At 38.2% G+C, this 20838-nt stretch overlaps 1 protein-coding gene across 1 annotated transcript in view; it reads right to left on the minus strand.

The window, feature by feature from the left end:
- Positions 1-20838, minus strand: part of hadhab (hydroxyacyl-CoA dehydrogenase trifunctional multienzyme complex subunit alpha b) — a 44656-nt gene that overhangs the window by 8031 nt on the left and 15787 nt on the right. The window contains exons 6-17 of the mRNA XM_061969176.1: positions 19324-19443; positions 19124-19226; positions 18935-19057; positions 16761-16879; positions 16632-16688; positions 16416-16525; positions 4024-4158; positions 3764-3935; positions 3611-3697; positions 1654-1794; positions 1506-1574; positions 774-969 (exon numbers count right to left, since the gene is read on the minus strand). Coding sequence (XP_061825160.1) covers positions 774-969; positions 1506-1574; positions 1654-1794; positions 3611-3697; positions 3764-3935; positions 4024-4158; positions 16416-16525; positions 16632-16688; positions 16761-16879; positions 18935-19057; positions 19124-19226; positions 19324-19443 — 1432 coding nt within the window. The remainder of the gene's footprint in view (positions 1-773; positions 970-1505; positions 1575-1653; positions 1795-3610; positions 3698-3763; positions 3936-4023; positions 4159-16415; positions 16526-16631; positions 16689-16760; positions 16880-18934; positions 19058-19123; positions 19227-19323; positions 19444-20838) is intronic.

The raw sequence follows: 20838 nt of genomic DNA on the forward strand, positions 1-20838 counted from the left end.
ACCACATGAAAGTGGTTGGTTTTTGGCATCTTATTTGTCCAGCTTCCGTACTCCTTTGTATACACTTTACAAGAAATACATTGTCGGCAAACTCCGTAGCTTGCTAGCTTGTGCACGCCAGCTTTCTGAGACTCTTATTTTGTTAGCGCAACTGTGCAACTGTGCAGTCGGTCTTTGGAGTTTTGACGACAGGTACGGCGCCAGTCTGTTGAAATAAAGTGTTTCTCGCCTTCCTGTCGGTAATTTTAATGAGCTGGCAGCAGCCAGCGTCATCTCAGAAGACCCTCGGGTGCCGTGAATGTCAATCAAGTGACGAAAGTGACGTCATAGTGAAGATTTATGATCGCTCATTTTTAGGGCTATTTTTTTTAATGCCTGGCTGGTGATCGACTGACACACCCTCCGAGATCGACCGGTAGCTCGCGATCGACGTAATGAGCACCCCTGATCTAGAGATTTAAGTGTGAGTGAGACCCTTACAGGTCACCGGGACCAAACTTAAGGGAGCCCTAAAAGTTTGACACAACTAACCATCACACACACACACACACACACACCTGTGAAGTGATACATTTAAAAAAAAAATCAGATTAATCAGTCTCTTGCACTGATTAATTATGATTTATCACAGGTTATTTGCTTAGCTGACCGGTTTGGCTGATTTTTTTTTTTTTTGTACAAACTACCTCCAAGGAAGGACGTCCCTCTCAGGGTCGCGGAGCCTATCCCAGCTGCACCCAGGAAGTGAAAATTACAATTTTATCCTTGCTTACCCTTGAATCCCCTCTCCACCAGAGTCTTCAGAACCTCCACGTCCCCGCCGCCGAAACGGGAGCCGAAAGCCTTGCCGAGGTCTTCAGCCACGTGGGCGGCGACGTCGATGCCGACCTCGTCAATCAGAGTGGCGGCGCCCACAGGGAAGCCAAAGCTGGTGGTGAGTGAATCCAACTTCTTTGGGTCTGCCCCTTCCTGTAAGTCCACATAGTCCATTATCATCATCATCATTATCACTACTACAACTACACTATTTGTCTCATAATCTACAAACCCCAAAAGCAGTGAAGTTGTCACGTTGTGTAAATGGTAAATAAATAAGAGAATACAATGATTTGCAAATCCTTTTCAACTTATATTCAATTGAATGGACTGCAAAGCACCTTTTCTTTGAACTGTTTTGTAACCAAAGGCGACGGCTGTTTACGACCCCCCTTCTCTTAGAAACAGCTGTTGCCATGTAATCAGGGAAAGTCCAAATAAAAGAGGAGGCGTACAATCTTTCATCAGAGCGTGGTGGGAGACTGTACGGAGTACAGCACAAACGTTTTTCTAAATTTAATTCTGTCTCTGTTTAATTCCTTGCTTCTTGTCTTGTTTAATAGATGTCATCAGTGTTTGAACCTGACAGTTACATTGTGATACATGACTTGTACAGGTATAGGGTTAGGTCTTCATAAAAGCTATCCTCGGAGCAGTATTTCCTGTGAGTGTCTTCAGTTTAGACAAACCTGAAATACTCGCACAGCCTCAGCCAACATGGGAGCCAAACAGCGAGTGGTGTAGAATCCTGGTCCATCCTGCACACACACAACCACACACATGACCGTGGGGCTCTCAATTTTTGAAGGAATTGTCCGAGTGTCTTCAACGACTCACCCCGACCACGATGATGACTTTGCCCTGCTTCAGGCCGACGGCCACCGCCGACGCCGTGGTGTCCTTGGAGGTCTGATCGGTGGTGATGATCTCCAGCAACTGCATCTTGTCCACTGGAGAGAAGTAATGCATGCCGATGACCTGAGGAGGAGCAGTTTTCTCTACTTTAGAGGAGGATTTGTCTTCAAAATGTGGAAGTTATATGACTCTGAGGCATAAAGCGAAAAAAAAAAGTTAGCATGTGCATTAGCCTTATGCGACTCGGAGGTGTGCAGCTGTGAAATTAGCTAAAAAAAAAGTTAGCATGCTAGCAGTTAACAGGTGTCAACAACAAGGTTATGACGCTGAAAAATTTGTTTACAAAGTTAGCATTTTAACATTAGCTGAGAGCAAGCATGTGTCAAGTACCTAGTTGTGGGAGTGTGAGGTATACAACAGCAAAATTGGTTGAAAAAAAGCTAGCATGCTAGCATGTTAGCATTAACATGTGACTAGTTAGCATGTTGTATGACTGAGGCATAAAGTAAAAAAAAATGCATAGAAAAGTTAGCATGTGCATTAGCCTTATGCGACTCGGAGGTGTGCAGCTGTGAAATTAACTAAAAAAGTTAGCATGCTAGCAGTTAACAGGTGTCAAGTACAAGGTTATGACGCTGAAAATGTGTTTAAAAAGTTAGCATTTTAACATTGGCTGAGAGCAAGCATGTGTCAAGTACCTAGTTGTGGGAGTGTGAGGGGTACGACAGCAAAATTGGTTTAAAAAAAAGTTTATATGCTACCGTTAGCATGCTAGCATGTTAGCATTAACATGTGACTAATCGGCATGTTATATGACTGAGGGGTAAAGTGTAAAAAAAATAATATATATATATATATATTATAATATGCTAATGTTAACATGCTAACAGTTGACATGTGTCAGGTACCCAGTTATGGGACTGAGGTATACAGCAGCAAAATTGGTTAAAAAAAAAAAGTTTACATGCTACCGTTAGCATGCTAGCATTAACATGTGACTAGTTGGCATGTTATATGACTGAGGGGTAAAGTGTAAAATATATATATATATATATATATTATAATATGCTAATATTAGCATGCTAATGTTAACATGCTAACAGTTGACATGTGTCAGGTACCAAGTTATGGGACTGATGTATCCAGCAGCAAAATTGGTGAAAAAAAAAAAAGTTTACATGCTACCGTTAGCATGCTAGCATGTTAGCATTAACATGTGACTAGTTAGCATGTTATATGACTGAGGGGTAAAGGGTAAAAAAAAATTTTTTTTATATAATATGCTAATGTTAGCATGCTAATGTTAACATGCTAACAGTTGGCATGTGTCAAGTACCAAGTTATAGGACTGTGATGTTTACAACAGCAAAATTGGTTAAAAAAAAAAGTTTACATGCTACCGTTAGCATGCTAGCATGTTAACATTAACATGTGACTAGTTGGCATGTTATATGATTGAGGGGTACAGTGTAAAAAAAAAAAAAGTAAAAAAATTATAATATGCTAATGTTAGCATGCTAACAGTTGGCATGTGTCAGGTACCAAGTTATTTTCTCTACTTTAGCCTCTTAAGGCCCAAGCTGTTTGTTTACATGCTTTTTTTTTTATTTCTCTTTGCTATTTGGGCTTATTGGACCCTAATTAGAATAAAAACTAAGAATCATCTTTTGATATGATGTACTTAGTCCATAAGTACACAAACGTGTACTTCATGTTTAGTGACATGCCAATTCTTATTTTTACACTTTTTTTCCCAAAATTCCATTGTATGTTATACTCTTCTGACACCACCAGATGGCAGTATAAGTGTCCACATAAGGGGCCATAAGACCCCAATTCAGTAGTGTACACAATTTTGGAAATAAGAGCTAAAAGATGCTGTCCACGCATGTGGCCACTAAGCCTTTAGAGGGAGGAGGATTGGAAAAGGTGGTCAAACCTTGTCTGGCCTCTTGCTGGCGGCGGCGATTTCCTTAATGGGAAGTGCGGAGGTGTTGCTGGCAAAGATGCAGTGAGGAGGAACCACCTGCACAGGAAGGATGACTTGAAGGCGTGCACTGGGAGTGGCATGTGTGGACGTGGAAGTACTTACCGCTTCCACCTCCTTCAGCACCGCATGCTTGACGCTCATGTCCTCAAACACGGCCTCGATCACCATGTCGGCCTTCTGGAAGCCGCTGTAGTCCAGCTTGCCGCTCAGGCCGGACAGGATGGAGTCTCTCTCGAAGGTGGTGATGCTCCTCTTCTTGGCCTTGTCGTTCAGCCTGGACGTTGACACCGTCACACCACAAAGTCAACAACAACAACAACAACAACAACGCCAGCTGTTGATTCAAAAACAACAACAATCACCCTTTGTAAACCTGCTGCTCGCCGCGGGCCAGGCCGGCCTCAGTGGTGTCCTTCAGGATGGTGTGCACACCTTTGTCCACGGTCACCTGGGCGATGCCTGCTCCCATCAAGCCCGCTCCCAGAATAGCCAGAGTCCTGTGGGCAAAGACACACCTTGAAACAGGCGGCCAGAGATCACCTGGAGGACTACAAAGATGGCCGCCAAGTAGCCTCGAATGACTTATTAGCCATTGGTAACATGATTCTGTTTTCCTCTGATTTTGTGGACTTTTTTAGTCTTAAACGGAGTCATTCTGATTATTTTGCACAAATTGCCACTGTCAATAATGACATGGTATGGAAACACTGACATTGTATCTTGGAAGTTTTGATGTTTTAGTTTGCTGCATTATTGACATTTCTGACTTTGTGGACTATTTCCAGTCTTATTTGGAATCTTTCAGATTATCTTTTTATTAGGTTACCCCTGACAATCACATACAAGGGAGCTGCGGTCATTAATTACATGATTATTTCTATTTTGCTGCAATTTCACTGACTCTGGACTATTTTTAGTCATATTTGGCGTCATTTTAATTATTTTGTGCAAGGTTGCCGTCATTAATTACCTGGTATGGAAAATTTGACAAAGAATCTTTGAAGTTTTAATGTTCTAGTTTGCTGCATTATTGACATTGCTCACTTTGTGGACTATTTCCAGTCTTATTTGGAATCATTCTGATTATTTTGTACAAGATTGCCACTGTCATTAATTACCTGGTATGGAAATATTGACAAAAAATCTTTGAAGTTTTAAAGTTCTAGTTTGCTACATTATTGACATTTATGACTTTGTGGACTATTTCCAGTCTTATTTGGAGTAATTCTGATTATTTCGTACAATATTGCCACTGTCATTAATTACATGGTATGGAAACACTGACATTGTATCTTGGAAGTTTTGATGTTTTAGTTTGCTGCATTATTGACATTTCTGACTTTGTGGACTATTTCCAGTCTTATTTGGAATCATTCAGATTATCTTTTTATTAAGTTACCCCTGACAATCACATACAAGGGAGCTGCGGTCATTAATTACACGATTATTTCTATTTTGCTGCAATTTCACTGACTCTGGACTATTTTTAGTCATATTTGGCGTCATTTTAATTATTTTGTGCAAGGTTGCCGTCATTAATTACCTGGTATGGAACAATTGACAAAGAATATTTGAAGTTTTAAAGTTCTAGTTTGCTGCATTATTGACATTGCTGACTTTGTGGACTATTTCCAGTCTTATTTGGAATCATTCTGATTATTTTGTACAATATTGCCACTGTCAATAATGACATGGTATGGAAACACTGACATTGTATCTTGGAAGTTTTGATGTTTTAGTTTGCTGCATTATTGACATTTCTGACTTTGTGGACTATTTCCAGTCTTATTTGGAATCATTCAGATTATCTTTTTTATTAGGTTACCCCTGACAATCACATACAAGGGAGCTGCGGTCATTAATTACACGATTATTTCTATTTTGCTGCAATTTCACTGACTCTGGACTATTTTTAGTCATATTTGGCGTCATTTTAATTATTTTGTGCAAGGTTGCCGTCATTAATTACCTGGTATGGAAAAATTGACAAAAAAATCTTTGAAGTTTTAAAGTTCTAGTTTGCTACATTATTGACATTTATGACTTTGTGGACTATTTCCAGTCTTATTTGGAGTGATTCTGATTATTTTGTACAATATTGCCACTGTCATTAATTACATGGTATGGAAACATTGACAAAAAATCTTTGAAGTATTAAAGTTGCAGTTTGCTGCATTATTGACATTTATGACTTTGTGGACTATTTCCAGTCTTATTTGGAGTAATTCTGATTATTTTGTACAATATTGCCACTGTCATTAATTACCTGGTATGGAAAAATTGACAAAAAATCTTTGAAGTTTTAAAGTTCTAGTTTGCTGCATTATTGACATTTATGACTTTGTGGACTATTTCCAGTCTTATTTGGAGTAATTCTGATTATTTTGTACAATATTGCCACTGTCATTAATTACATGGTATGGAAACATTGACATGGTATCTTGGAGGTTTTGATGTTCTAGTTTGCTGCATTATTGACATTTCTGACTTTAAAGGACTATTTCCAGTCTTATTTGAAATCATTCTGATTATTTCTTATTAGGTTACCCCTGACAATCACATACAAGGGAGCTGCGGTCATTAATTACATGATTATTTCTATGTTGCTGCAATTTCACTGACTCTGGACTATTTTTAGTCATATTTTGTGTCATTTTAATTATTTTGTGCAAGGTTGCCATCATTAATTACCTGGTATGGAAAAATTGACAAAGAATCTTTGAAGTTTTAAAGTTCTAGTTTGCTGCATTATTGACATTGCTGACTTTGTGGACTATTTCCAGTCTTATTTGGAGTAATTCTGATTATTTTGTACAAGATTGCCACTGTCATTAATTACATGGTATGGAAACATTGACATGGTATCTTGCAGGTTTTGATGTTCTAGTTTGCTGTATTATTAACATTTCTGACTTTAAGGACTACTTCCAGTATTATTTGAAATCCTTCTGATTATTTTGTACAATATTGCCACTGTCATTAATTACCTGGTATGGAAAAATTGACAAAAAGTCTTTGAAGTTTTAAAGTTCTAGTTTGCTGCATTATTGACATTTATGACTTTGTGGACTATTTCCAGTCTTATTTGGAGTAATTCTGATTATTTTGTACAATATTGCCACTGTCATTAATTACAAGGTATGGAAAAATTGACATGGTATCGTGGAGGTTTTGATGTTCTAGTTTGCTGTATTATTAACATTTCTGACTTTAAGGACTATTTCCAGTCTTATTTGAAATAATTCTGATTATTTTTTATTAGGTTACCCCTGACAATTACATGCAAGGGAGCTGCTGTCATTAATTACATTATATTTTCTATTTTGCTGCAATTTCTCTGACTCAATGACTATTATAGTCATATTTGGCGTCATTCCAATGATTTTGTGCAAGGTTGCCGTCATTAATTACGTGGTATGGAAAAATTTACAAAGAATCTGAAGTTTTAAAGTTCTAGTTTGCTGCATTGTTGACATTTCTGACTTTGTGGACTATTTTCAGTCTTATTTGGAATCATTCTGATTATTTTGTACAAGATTGCCACTGTCATTAATTACATGGTATGGAAACATTGACATGGTATCTTGGAGGTTTTGATGTTCTAGTTTGCTGTATTATTAACATTTCTGACTTTAAGGACTATTTCCAGTATTATTTGAAATCCTTCTGATTATTTTGTACAAGATTGCCACTGTCATTAATTACCTGGTATGGAAAAATTGACAAAAAGTCTTTGAAGTTTTAAAGTTCTAGTTTGCTGCATTATTGACATTTATGACTTTGTGGACTATTTCCAGTCTTATTTGGAGTAATTCTGATTATGTTGTACAATATTGCCACTGTCATTAATTACATGGTATGGAAAAATTGACATGGTATCTTGGAGGTTTTGATGTTCTAATTTGCTGTATTAACATTTCTGACTTTAAGGACTATTTCCAGTATTATTTGAAATCCTTCTGATTATTTTGTACAATATTGCCACTGTCATTAATTACCTGGTATGGAAAAATTGACAAAAAATCTTTGAAGTTTTAAAGTTGCTGCATTATTGACATTTATGACTTTGTGGACTATTTCCAGTCTTATTTGGAGTAATTCTGATTATTTTGTACAATATTGCCACTGTCATTAATTACATGGTATGGAAACATTGACATGGTATCTTGGAGGATTTGATGTTCTAGTTTGCTGCATTATTGACATTTCTGACTTTAAGGACTATTTCCAGTCTTATTTGGAATCATTCTGATTATTTTGCACAAATTGCCACTGTCAATAATGACACGGTATGAAAACACTGACACTGTATCTTGGAAGTTTTGATGTTTTAGTTTGCTGCATTATTGACATTTCTGACTTTGTGGACTATTTCCAGTCTTATTTGGAATCATTCAGATTATCTTTTTATTAGGTTACCCCTGACAATCACATACAAGGGAGCTGCGGTCATTAATTACACGATTATTTCTATTTTGCTGCAATTTCACTGACTCTGGACTATTTTTAGTCATATTTGGCATCATTTTAATTATTTTGTGCAAGGTTGCCGTCATTAATTACCTGGTATGGAAAAATTGACAAAGAATCTTTGAATTTTAAAGTTTTAGTTTGCTGCATTATTGACATTGCTGACTTTGTGGACTTTTTCCAGTCTTATTTTGAATCATTCTGATTATTTTGTACAAGATTGCCACTTGTCATTAATTACATGGTATGGAAAAATTGACATGGTATCTTGGAGGTTTTGATGTTCTAATTTGCTGTATTATTAACATTTCTGACTTTAAGGACTACTTCCAGTATTATTTGAAATCCTTCTGATTATTTTGTACAATATTGCCACTGTCATTAATTACCTGGTATGGAAAAATTGACAAAGAATCTTTGAATTTTAAAGTTTTAGTTTGCTGCATTATTGACATTGCTGACTTTGTGGACTATTTCCAGTCTTATTTGGAATCATTCTGATTATTTTGTACAAGATTGCCACTGTCATTAATTACATGGTATGGAAACATTGACATGGTATCTTGGAGGTTTTGATGTTCTAGTTTGCTGTATTATTAACATTTCTGACTTTAAGGACTATTTCCAGTATTATTTGAAATCCTTCTGATTATTTTGTACAAGATTGCCACTGTCATTAATTACATGGTATGGAAAAATTGACAAAAAGTCTTTGAAGTTTTAAAGTTCTAGTTTGCTGCATTATTGACATTTATGACTTTGTGGACTATTTCCAGTCTTATTTGGAGTAATTCTGATTGTTTTGTACAATATTGCCACTGTCAATAATGACATGGTATGGAAACACTGACATTGTATCTTGGAAGTTTTGATGTTTTAGTTTGCTGCATTATTGACATTTCTGACTTTGTGGACTATTTCCAGTCTTATTTGGAATCATTCAGATTATCTTTTTATTAGGTTACCCCTGACAATCACATACAAGGGAGCTGTGGTCATTAATTACACGATTATTTCTATTTTGCTGCAATTTCACTGACTCTGGACTATTTTTAGTCATATTTGGCGTCATTTTAATTATTTTGTTAAAGGTTGCCGTCATTAATTACCTGGTATGGAATAATTGACAAAGAATCTTTGAAGTTTTAAAGTTCTAGTTTGCTGCATTATTGACATTTCTGACTTTGTGGACTATTTTCAGTCTTATTTGGAATCATTCTGATTATTTTGTACAATATTGCCACTGTCATTAATTACATGGTATGGAAAAATTGACATGGTATCTTGGAGGTTTTGATGTTCTAATTTGCTGTATTATTAACATTTCTGACTTTAAGGACTATTTCCAGTATTATTTGAAATCCTTCTGATTATTTTGTACAATATTTCCACTGTCATTAATTACCTGGTATGGAAAAATTGACAAAAAGTCTTTGAAGTTTTAAAGTTCTAGTTTGCTGCATTATTGACATTGCTGACTTTGTGGACTATTTCCAGTCTTATTTGGAGTAATTCTGATTATTTTGCACAAATTGCCACTGTCAATAATGACATGGTATGGAAACACTGACATTGTATCTTTGAAGTTTTGATGTTTTAGTTTGCTGCATTATTGACATTTCTGACTTTGTGGACTATTTCCAGTCTTATTTGGAATCTTTCAGATTATCTTTTTATTAGGTTACCCCTGACAATCACATACAAGGGAGCTGCGGTCATTAATTACACGATTATTTCTATTTTGCTGCAATTTCACTGACTCTGGACTATTTTTTGTCATATTTGGCGTCATTTTAATTATTTTGTGCAAGGTTGCCGTCATTAATTACCTGGTATGGAACAATTGACAAAAAGTCTGAAGTTTTAAAGTTCTAGTTTGCTGCATTATTGACATTGCTGACTTTGTGGACTATTTCCAGTCTTATTTGGAATCATTCTGATTATTTTGTACAAGATTGCCACTGTCATTAATTACATGGTATGGAAAAATTGACATGGTATCTTGGAGGTTTTGATGTTCTAGTTTGCTGTATTATTGACATTTCTGACTTTAAGGACTATTTCCAGTCTTATTTGAAATAATTCTGATTATTTTTTGATTAGGTTACCCCTGACAATTACATGCAAGGGAGCTGCTGTCATTAATTACATTATATTTTCTATTTTGCTGCAATTTCTCTGACTCTATGACTATTTTAGTCATATTTGGCGTCATTCCAATGATTTTGTGCGAGGTTGCCGTCATTAATTACGTGGTATGGGAAAATAGACAAAGAATCTGAAGTTTTAAAGTTCTAGTTTGCTGCATTGTTGACATTTCTGACTTTGTGGACTATTTTCAGTCTTATTTGGAATCATTCTGATTATTTTGTACAATATTGCCACTGCCATTAATTACATGGTATGGAAACATTGACATGGTATCTTGGAGGATTTGATGTTCTAGTTTGCTGTATTATTGATATTTCTAACTTTAAGGACTATTTCCAGTCTTATTTGAAATCATTCTGATTATTTTTTATTAGGTTACCGCCAGAGGTGGGTAGTAACGCGCTACATTTACTACGTTACATCTACTTGAGTAACTTTTGGGATAAATTGTACTTCTAAGAGTAGTTTTAATGAAACATACTTTTACTTGAGTATATTTATACAGAAGAAACGCTACTTTTACACCGCTCCATTTATCTACATTCAGCTCGCTACTGATTTTTATCGATCTGTTAATGCACGCTTTGTTTGTTTTGGTTTGTCAGACAGACCTTCAAAGTAGGATCTATCGCATGCCTGCGTTTCACCAATCAAATGCAGTCACTGGTGACGTTCGACTCCGTTTCACCAATCAAACAGAGCCAGGCGGTCACATGATTAACTGCACCTTTTTTTTCTTCTTTTTTTCTTAATAAACCTTTGTAAATGTTGAAATTTATAAATTAACAGTTGAAAATAATAATCAAAAGTAAGTACAAAAACAGTATAAAAACCGTACAGAACAGCGCCAGGGGGTTGTAAATTCAAAGTAACTAAAATAGAATGCAAAAAAATATATATATATAAATTGTCGAAGGCATATATTTACATATATCCGAATTTAAGTGTTACTTCTTTTTATTTCATAATCATATTACAAAACAGCTAGTGTTTTTCTTCCAATTGTGGTCTTTTGGTTGTCTGTAAAACTGTGTGCTTAACCTTGAATGAGGAATGTTAGAGAGAGAGAGATAATGGACATTTGTTTTGGCTAGAGACACAGGACTGCCAGGGACTTAAGAGGGGAGAGGGTGTTTCGGGGGGCACACCATCTTAGCGGGGCGATCCGAATGTTCTATGTTGTCTCTGTGAATGTATATCTGCAAAGCTTTGCAAATATATTACAAAATACCTATTCTGTCTCTGGTGGTTTTTCAACTCAGCTTTAAGTGTCGTAAAGAGCTTGGGAGTGACTTGTGACTTGAATTCCCTGGGAGGAACAACTGGTCCAAAACGCAACAATATACATATAAAATAAACAAAGTGCAAAGCCATAGGCTCACTCAATCTCAGTAAATAACTTCAATTTAGAACACAGCATCATCGTTTTCACAGCTTTTTGGTTGTTAGCGGTAGAGTGTTTTAATGTAGAGTTCTAAATCTTTTTTAAAGGCACAAAAATGAGGTCGGGTATTGAGAAACTTACATTTATGAATATAAAACTTAGCCAATAGTATAATGAGGTTGCAAAGGTAAAATTCATTTTCAATACAGTGTAAAACCAAATATATATTATTTAATATATATTATTGTTTTAGTTGCTTAAGAGATATTCCTGGCTCTGAATTTGTTCATTGCTATGTTGTTGTGCATTACTTGTTGCCGTCATCATTAAACTAACAGGTTACTCATCAGTTACTCAGTACTTGAGTAGTTTTTTTCACAACATACTTTTTACTTTTACTCAAGTAAATATTTGGGTGACTACTCCTTACTTTTACTTGAGTAATAAATCTCTAAAGTAACAGTACTCTTACTTGAGTACAATTTCTGGCTACTCTACCCACCTCTGGTTACCGCTGGCAATTACATGCTAGGGAGCTGCTGTCATTAATTACATTATATTTTCTATTTTGCTGCAATTTCTCTGACTCTGGACTATTTTTAGTCATATTTGGCATCATTCCAATTATTTTGTGCAAGGTTGCCGTCGTCATTAATTACATGGTATGGAAAAATTGACAAAGAATCTTTGAAGTTTTGATGTTCTAGTTTGCTGCATTATTGATATTTCTGAGTTTGTGGACTATTTCCAGTCTTATTTGGAATCATTCGGATATTTTTTTTTATTAGGTTACCCCTGACAATCACATGCAAGGGAGCTGCTGTCATTAATTACATGATTATTTCTATTTTGCTGCAATTTCACTGAATCTGGACTATTTTAGTCATATTTGGCGTCATTCCAATGATTTTGTGCAAGGTTGCAGTCATTAATTACATGGTATGGAAAAATTGACAAGGAATCTTTGAAGTTTTAAAGTTCTAGTTTGGCTGCAATATTGATATTTCTGACTTTGTGGACTATTTCCAGTCTTATTTGGAATCATTCTGATTATTTTGTACAAGATTGCCGCTATCATTACATGACCTTCCCTATTTTTCTGAAATTTCTCAGACTTTGTGGATTACTTTCAGTCTTAATTGGCATCATTCTGATGATTGTGTACAAGGTTTCCATGGTCAAGCACACACACGAGGGTGACTTGTCTACATGATTTGTATTATTTTGCTAAATCATGCATTTTGTCTGACTTTGTGAACCATTTCCAGTCTTAATTGGTGTCATTCAGATTTGTTATTTTGTGTAAGGTTGCTGCTGTCATCAAATTACATACACACAAGAGGGTCGCTGTCATTATTAGGGCCCGCCATGGCCCATTGCAAAAGGACTCCCACAGGGAGTCCTTATGCAATGGGACATAAGGACCTATTGAATTTCTAAGGTTTTATTATTCTTATTATTATTATTATTATTATTATTCTTCCGCAGCTTTGCGCACTACTTTGACCCCCTTAACATGCTTCAAAACTCACCAAATTTTACACACACATCAGTAATATACGGCAAAACTTTTTATCAAAAAACCAAACCTCAAAACTCAAAATTGCGCTCTAGCGCCCCCTAGGAAAAATAAAAACTAGACTGCCTCTAACTCCCACTAGGAAGGTCGGAAAAACATGATACAAAATCCTCTATGTAGGTCTGACTTAGACCTAGTTCTCATAATTGTACATCCTCGGGCTAAAATCAACAGGAAGTTGGCCATTCCCCCTTCAAGACAAAAAAGTACTAAAAACAGTCACTTTTGCCTCTTTGCGCTGTAATTTGACCCCCTTAACATGCTTCAAAACTCACAGAACTGAACACACACATCAGGACTGGCAAAAACTGTGATCTAATAAAAAAACCTAACCCCAAATTCAAAAATTGCGCTCGACAGCAATTTTTTAATAAAACTGATAAAAAACTGCTCCTCGGAAGAAAAAAATTACAAAACTGCCTGTAACTCCCACTGGGAAGGTCAGAGAGACATGAAACAAAAACCTCTATGTAGGTCTCACTTAGACCTACATTTCATAAATTTACAACCCCCAGCAAAAATATGCAGGAAGTTTGCTATTCCCCCTTCAACACAACATTTTTGTAAAAACCCGTCCCCTTTCTTCAAACATTATCTCCTCTGAGCGCGTTTGTTGTTTCGGCTTCAAACTAACACAGGAGAGAGATTGAACCCTTCTGATTAAAAGTTGGTGAAAGAGTTGTGATACCTGCTCCGGTTTTGATTTTATGACCCTTCAAAGACCCGCTGCACTGATGCTCCTGCGGTGCTGTTTTTTTAAGATGGCTGCTCAAAAGCAGGAAGCACCAACGTGCCCACACAATGCAGACAAGGTAGGTACACTACACACAAGTCTTGGGACACTTCAGACTAAAAGTAGACAAAAGTATTGGGACACTTAGGACTAGCACCTGCCAAAGACGCGGGCCCGAACAACGCTGCTTGCAGCTTTAATTTACATTATATTTTCTATTTTGCAGCAATTTGTCTGAAATTGTTGATTATTTCCAGTCTTACTTGGATTCATTCGGATTTGTTATTTTGTGCAAAGTTGCCGCTGTCATTAAATATGATGTTTTCTATTTTGCTGGATTGCTGCAATTTCTCTGACTTTGTGGACCATTTCCAGTCTTACTTGGTGTCATTAGGGCCCGCATGGCCCATTGTATAAGGACTCCCAAAGGGAGTCCTTATGCAATGGGACATAAGGACCTATTGAATTTGTAAGGTTTTATTCTTTATTCTTCCGCCGCCACATTAAACTGTAATTTGACCCACTTAACATGCTTCAAAACTCACCATATTTGACCCACACATCAGGACCTGCGAAAATTGCCTTTTTTTAAAAAAAACGAACCACAAAACTCAAAATTGCTCTCTAGCGCCCCCTAGGGAAAAAAAAACTAGACTGCCTGTAACTCCCACTAGGAAGGTCGGAGAGACATGAAACAAAAACCTCTATGTAGGTCTGACTTAGACCTACATTTCATAATAGTACATTCTCGGGCTAAAATCAACAGGAAGTTGGCAATTCCCCCTTCAAGACAAAAAAGTACTAAAAACAGTCACTTTTGCCTCTTTGAGCTGTAATTTGACCCCCTTAACATGCTTCAAAACTCACCAAACTGAACGCACACATCAGGACTGGCAAAAATTGTGATCTAATAAAAAAACCTAACCCCAAATCTCAAAATTGTGCTCTAGCGCAATTTTTTAATAAGACGCACAAAAAACTGCTCCTCGGATGAAAAAACTGACAAAACTGCCTGTAACTCCCACTGGGAAGGTCGGAGAGACATGTATGGTGGTCTCACATAGACCTACATTTCATAAATTGACAACCCCCAGCAAAAATCAACAGGAAGTTTGCTATTCCCCCTTCAAAACAAATTTTTTGTAAAAACCGGTCACCTTCCTTCAAAAACTATCTCCTCTGAGCGCGTTTGTCGTTTCGGCTTCAGACTAACACAGGAGAGAGATTAAACCCTTGTGTATAAAATAACAGAACAGCGTTTTAATACCTGCTCCGGTTTTGATTTTATGACCCTTCAAAGACCCGCTGCGCTGATGCTGCTGCGCTGCTGTTTTTTTAAGATGGCTGCTTAAAAGCAGGAAGCGCCAGCGTGCCCACACAATGCAGACAAGGTAGGTACACTAGACAAAAGTATTGGGACACTTAGGCCGAAAACTGGACAAAAGTATTGGGACACTTAGGCCGAAAACTGGACAAAAGTATTGGGACACTTGGGACTACAACTTGACAAAAGTATTGGGACACTTAGGACTACAACTTGCCAAAAGTATTGGGACACTTGGGACTAAAACTGGACAGAAGTATTGGGACACTTAGGACTAGCACCTGCCAAATACGCGGGCCCGACCAACGCTGCTTGCAGCTTTAATTCAGATTTGTTATTTTGTGCAAAGTTGCCGCTGTCATTAAATATATGATGTTTTCTGTTTTGCTGCAATTTATCTGACTTTGTGGACTATTTCCAGTCTTACTTGGTGTCATTCAGATGTGTTATTTTGTGCAAAGTTGCCGCTGTCATTATTTACATTATATTTTCTATTTTGCTGCAATTTGTCTGACTTTTTGGATTATTTTCAGTCTTACGTGGAGTCATTCGGATTTGTTATTTTGTGCAAAGTCGCCGCTGTCATTAATTACATTACAATTCCTATTTTGCTGCAATTTCTCTGACTTTCTGGACTATTTCCAGTCTTACTTGGGAGTCATTCAGATTTGTTATTTTGTGCAAAGTTGCCACTGCCATTAAATATATGATGTTTTCTGTTTTTCTGCAATTTATTGGACTATCTCTAGTCTTACCATGGGTCATTCTGATGATTCATTTAGTGCAAGGTTGTCGCTGTAATTACACGCAAGAGGGCTGCTGTCATTAATTACATGATATTTCTATTTTGCTGTATTATTGCAATTTTTTCTAGTTTCATGTTGTCATTTTGGCGAGAGCTGGGTTAAATGAAACGTCTTTATCCCGCTCCGTTGCTGCTGAGTGAGCATGCTATGCGTGTGGGTTTGACTTCTGGATTCATTTGGGTCTTTTCATTTGATTTCTATTATGAATGATGTCAGTTATTAACCGTCTACAAGGAACTGTCGCATTACAGTCATTCTGTGACTCGTGTGCATGAAAGGGTGCCTGGCCTGGGTGTAATCCACATACTTGACTTCCTTTTGAGGAGCTCCGAAGCGGTTCTTCTTGCACGTGACCTGACCGTGATAGAGGCCGATCAGGGCTGCGGACTCCGTGGTTCTCGCCAGCTGTCCAAAGTTCTGGGGACAGACACATTGTACACTAAGACTTTCAAATGCGTTACTTTCAGACAGAAGTCAGCCTAGCGAAGGAAGGTGCTTAGCAACATCAATGACGAGTTTGTACCTGCGACTCAGATAAGTAACCGGCGTCGGGACCTTGCTCCACTCCGGTCTTCACACACTGCAAGTGACGCAGCAGGAAGTTGAATGCGACATCAAAGTGAATAACACCTCAAAGAAAAGCTGCACTTACTTCAATGATCTTAAGAGGTGCGGGATAAAGCCCCTTGCTCTGCTTCATGACTTTACCGTGGACCGTTTTGTAAATCTGATTGCGCACCAGCTCAAAGCTCATCACGTAGTCTTGAATTTCTGCAGAGAGAAAGTCGATTCTTTAAATAAAAAAAAGTCCCCTATTTTGCAAAAACTATTTTTCAAAGGATGTTAGACCAGTAACGTGTCTACTAGCTCCGCGCTAACCATTTGGCATTTAGCAACTTAAGAACAGCAGGTGGGAACAATTTGGGCGTTTAAGAACACGTCATGAATTTGAACGGACTCCTCTTAGGAAATCACTTAGGAAGAAAGATAAGAGGAAAAGTTAGGACCTTATTGCTGAATGGGGCCCAATATTTGGAAACATTTACAGAATCGTTCTGTGTAAGAAACTCATTTCAGAAAGTGTGTATACTGTATCTGCTGTTTAGAGTCCGATGCAGCTAATACAGTGGGGCAAAAAAGTATTTAGTCAGCCACCAATTGTGCAAGTTCTCCCACTTAAAATGATGACAGAGGTCTGTAATTTTCATCATAGGTACACTTCAACTGTGAGAGACAGATTGTGAAAAAAAATCCAGGAATTCACATTGTAGGAATTTTAAAGAATTTATTTGTAAATTATGGTGGAAAATAAGTATTTGGTCAATAACAAAAATTCAACTCAATACTTTGTAATATAACCTTTGTTGGCAATAACAGAGGTCAAACGATTACTATAGGTCTTTACCAGGTTTGCACACACAGTAGCTGGTATTTTGGCCCATTACTCCATGCAGATCTTCTCGAGAGCAGTGATGTTTTGGGGCTGTCGCCGAGCAACACAGACTTTCAACTCCCTCCACAGATTTTCTATGGGGTTGAGGTCTGGAGACTGGCTAGGCCACTCCAGGACTTTCAAATGCTTCTTAGGGAGCCACTCCTTCGTTGCCCGGGCGGTGTGTTTGGGATCATAGTCATGCTGGAAGACTCTGTCATGTTTCATCTTCAAAGCTCTCACTAATGGAAGGAGGTTTTGGCTCAAAATCTCACGATACATGGCCCCATTCATTCTTTCCTTAACACAGATCAGTCGGCCTGTCCCCTTAGAAGAAAAACAGCCCCAAAGCATGATGTTTCCACCCCCATGCTTCACAGTAGGTATGGTGTTCTTGGGATGCAACTCAGTATTCTTCTTCCTCCAAACACGACGAGTTGAGTTTATACCAAAAAGTTCTATTTTGGTTTCATCTGACCACATGACATTCTCCCAATCCTCTGCTGTATCATCCATGTGCTCTCTGGCAAACTTCAGACGGGCCTGGACATGCACTGGCTTAAGCAGGGGGACACGTCTGGCACTGCAGGATTTGATTCCCTGTCGGCGTAGTGTGTTACTGATGGTAACCTTTGTTACTTTGGTCCCAGCTCTCTGCAGGTCATTCACCTGGTCCCCCCGTGTGGTTCTGGGATTTTTGCTCACCGTTCTCATGATCATTTTGACCCCACGGGATGAGATCTTGCGTGGAGCCCCAGATCGAGGGAGATTATCAGTGGTCTTGTATGTCTTCCATTTTCTGATAATTGCTCTCACAGTTGATTTTTTCACACCAAGCTGCTTGCATATTGTAGATTCACTCTTCACAGTCTGGTGCAGGTCTACAATTATTTTCCTGGTGTCCTTTGACAGCTCTTTGGTCTTGGCCATAGTGGAGTTTGGAGTCTGACTGTTTGAGGCTGTGAACAGGTGTCATTTATACAGATAATGAGTTCAAATAGGTGCCATTAATACAAGTAACGAGTGGAGGACAGAAGAGCTTCTTAAAAAAGAAGTTACAGGTCTGTGAGAGCCAGAGATCTTCCTTGTTTGAAGTGACCAAATACTTATTTTCCACCATAATTTACAAATACATTCTTTAAAATTCCTACAATGTGAATTCCTGGATTTTTTTTCACATTCTGTCTCTCACAGTTGAAGTGTACCTATGATGAAAATTACAGACCTCTGTCATCATTTTAAGTGGGAGAACTTGCACAATTGTTGGCTGACTAAATACTTTTTTGCCCCACTGTATATGGAACATATTTGCCCCCCTAAAATTTAGTGGGTACGGCTTGCATTCCAGTGTGCTCCAGTGTGCTCGATAGTCCGGAATATACGGTAATACCTACTCTGCATGGTGCCCTTCTCCTTACGCAGGGAGATCTTCTTGCCCACGATCCCTCTTGCACATTCGATGGCCACCTCCTCCAGGTAGTCGATGGTTCTTTCTTCCGGGCTCTTCAGACCCGGACCTACAATCAGAGAGGCATATCAGGCCAGTTCAAACTTGAATTACAAGTGAGATTTGAGTGGTTTACCAAGAGGGTCTACTAGCTGGTCAATGAGCCCCATCTTCTTGGCTTTATCTGCCCTGATGTTTCTTCCGGTCAGCATCATGTCAAAGGCGTTGGGCAGGCCAAGCTGAAGCAATCATATTAATATTGACGTGGGATGTCAGGACTTTTATGCCTAGTGTTGTACCGTCATGATCATCTTAAAAAGGTGCTGCAGTACCAACCATTTTGGGGAGTCTCTGTGTGCCACCAGCGCCAGGCAGAAGACCCAGCATGACTTCGGGGGTACCCAGCACCGTCTTCTTGCTCTTGGTGGCCACCCTGTACTGGCACGCGATGGCGAACTGGAAAAGTCATAATTGAATGTCAACATATTGACTGAAATGTAGCGTATTTTCGGACTATAAGGCGCACCTAAAATCCTTTAATTTTCCCAAAACTCGACAGTGTGCCTTATAACCCGGTGCTCCTAATGTACGGAATCATTTTGGTTGTGCTTCCCGACCTCGAAGCAATTTTATTTGGCACATGGTGTAATGATAAGTGTGACCAGTAGATGGCAGTCACACATAAGAGATACGTGTAGACTGCAATATGATGGCTGTCACACATAAGAGATACGTGTAGACTGCAATATGATGGCAGTCACACATAAGCAATACGTGTAGACTGCAATATGATGGCTGTCACACAAGAGATACGTGTAGACCGCAATATGATGGCAGTCACACATAAGAGATACGTGTAGACTGCAATATGATGGCAGTCACACATAAGAGATACGTGTAGACTGCAATATGATGGCAGTCACACGAGATACGTGTAGACTGCAATATGACGGCAGTCACACAAGATATACATGTAGACTGCAATATGATGGCAGTCACACAAGAGATACGTGTAGACTGCAACATGATGGCAGTCACACATAAGAGATACGTGCAGACTGCAATATGACTCAAGTAAACAACACCAACATTGTATATGTTCCATTGAAAATATAGAACATTACACACGGGGCTCAAAAATATATCAAAAATGTTTTTCTCCGACTTTGGTAAGCTATGAAGCCGCACCGCTTGACGGATTGTACTGTGATTCAACATAGGAGTATTTTTATGGTGTGTCTATAAGGCAGCGTTTCTCAAAGTGTGGGGAATAGAGACATGACAGGTGGGGCGCGAGGAACGGGAGGAAATTTCACTTTAAATTTTTTTTATTATTATTATATTCATAGATTATTTTTTTTACTATGCTTTCATTTTCTATACACACTGTAAATCACTTTGTGATTCTGTCTGTGAAATCCGCTATATAAATAAATGGAAATTACCGGTACTTATTTTTACTGTAGGCTTTATATTTCTCGGTACAAGCGAAAGTTTGACAGACAGTAACTATTGGGGGCGGGGCTAAGCGGAACAAACTTTCGCGCGGATGGGTAGCAGGCTAATGTGTGGACCACAATTACACAAATATATACATTTGTGACTCGCACCTCAAAGGTCGTCGAGCCAGAGCCAGTGCCTGCAGAGAAACAAAAATCTGACGGGCACACACTGTGTCATTCACTGGGAAGCACTCGCGTCAAGGCAGCTCAGCCCCGAACTCAATGAGGTTTTAACAGATGTTGTGAGAGCGGTCAATTTGATCAAAACACAACCACTAAAAGTGCGACTGTTCTCTGCACTGTGTGAGGAAATGGGAGCTGATCATACAGCCGTGCTGTTTCACAGTGA

This window comes from Nerophis lumbriciformis, linkage group LG08 (genome assembly GCF_033978685.3).
Source record: "Nerophis lumbriciformis linkage group LG08, RoL_Nlum_v2.1, whole genome shotgun sequence".
Classification (NCBI taxonomy): domain Eukaryota; kingdom Metazoa; phylum Chordata; class Actinopteri; order Syngnathiformes; family Syngnathidae; genus Nerophis; species Nerophis lumbriciformis.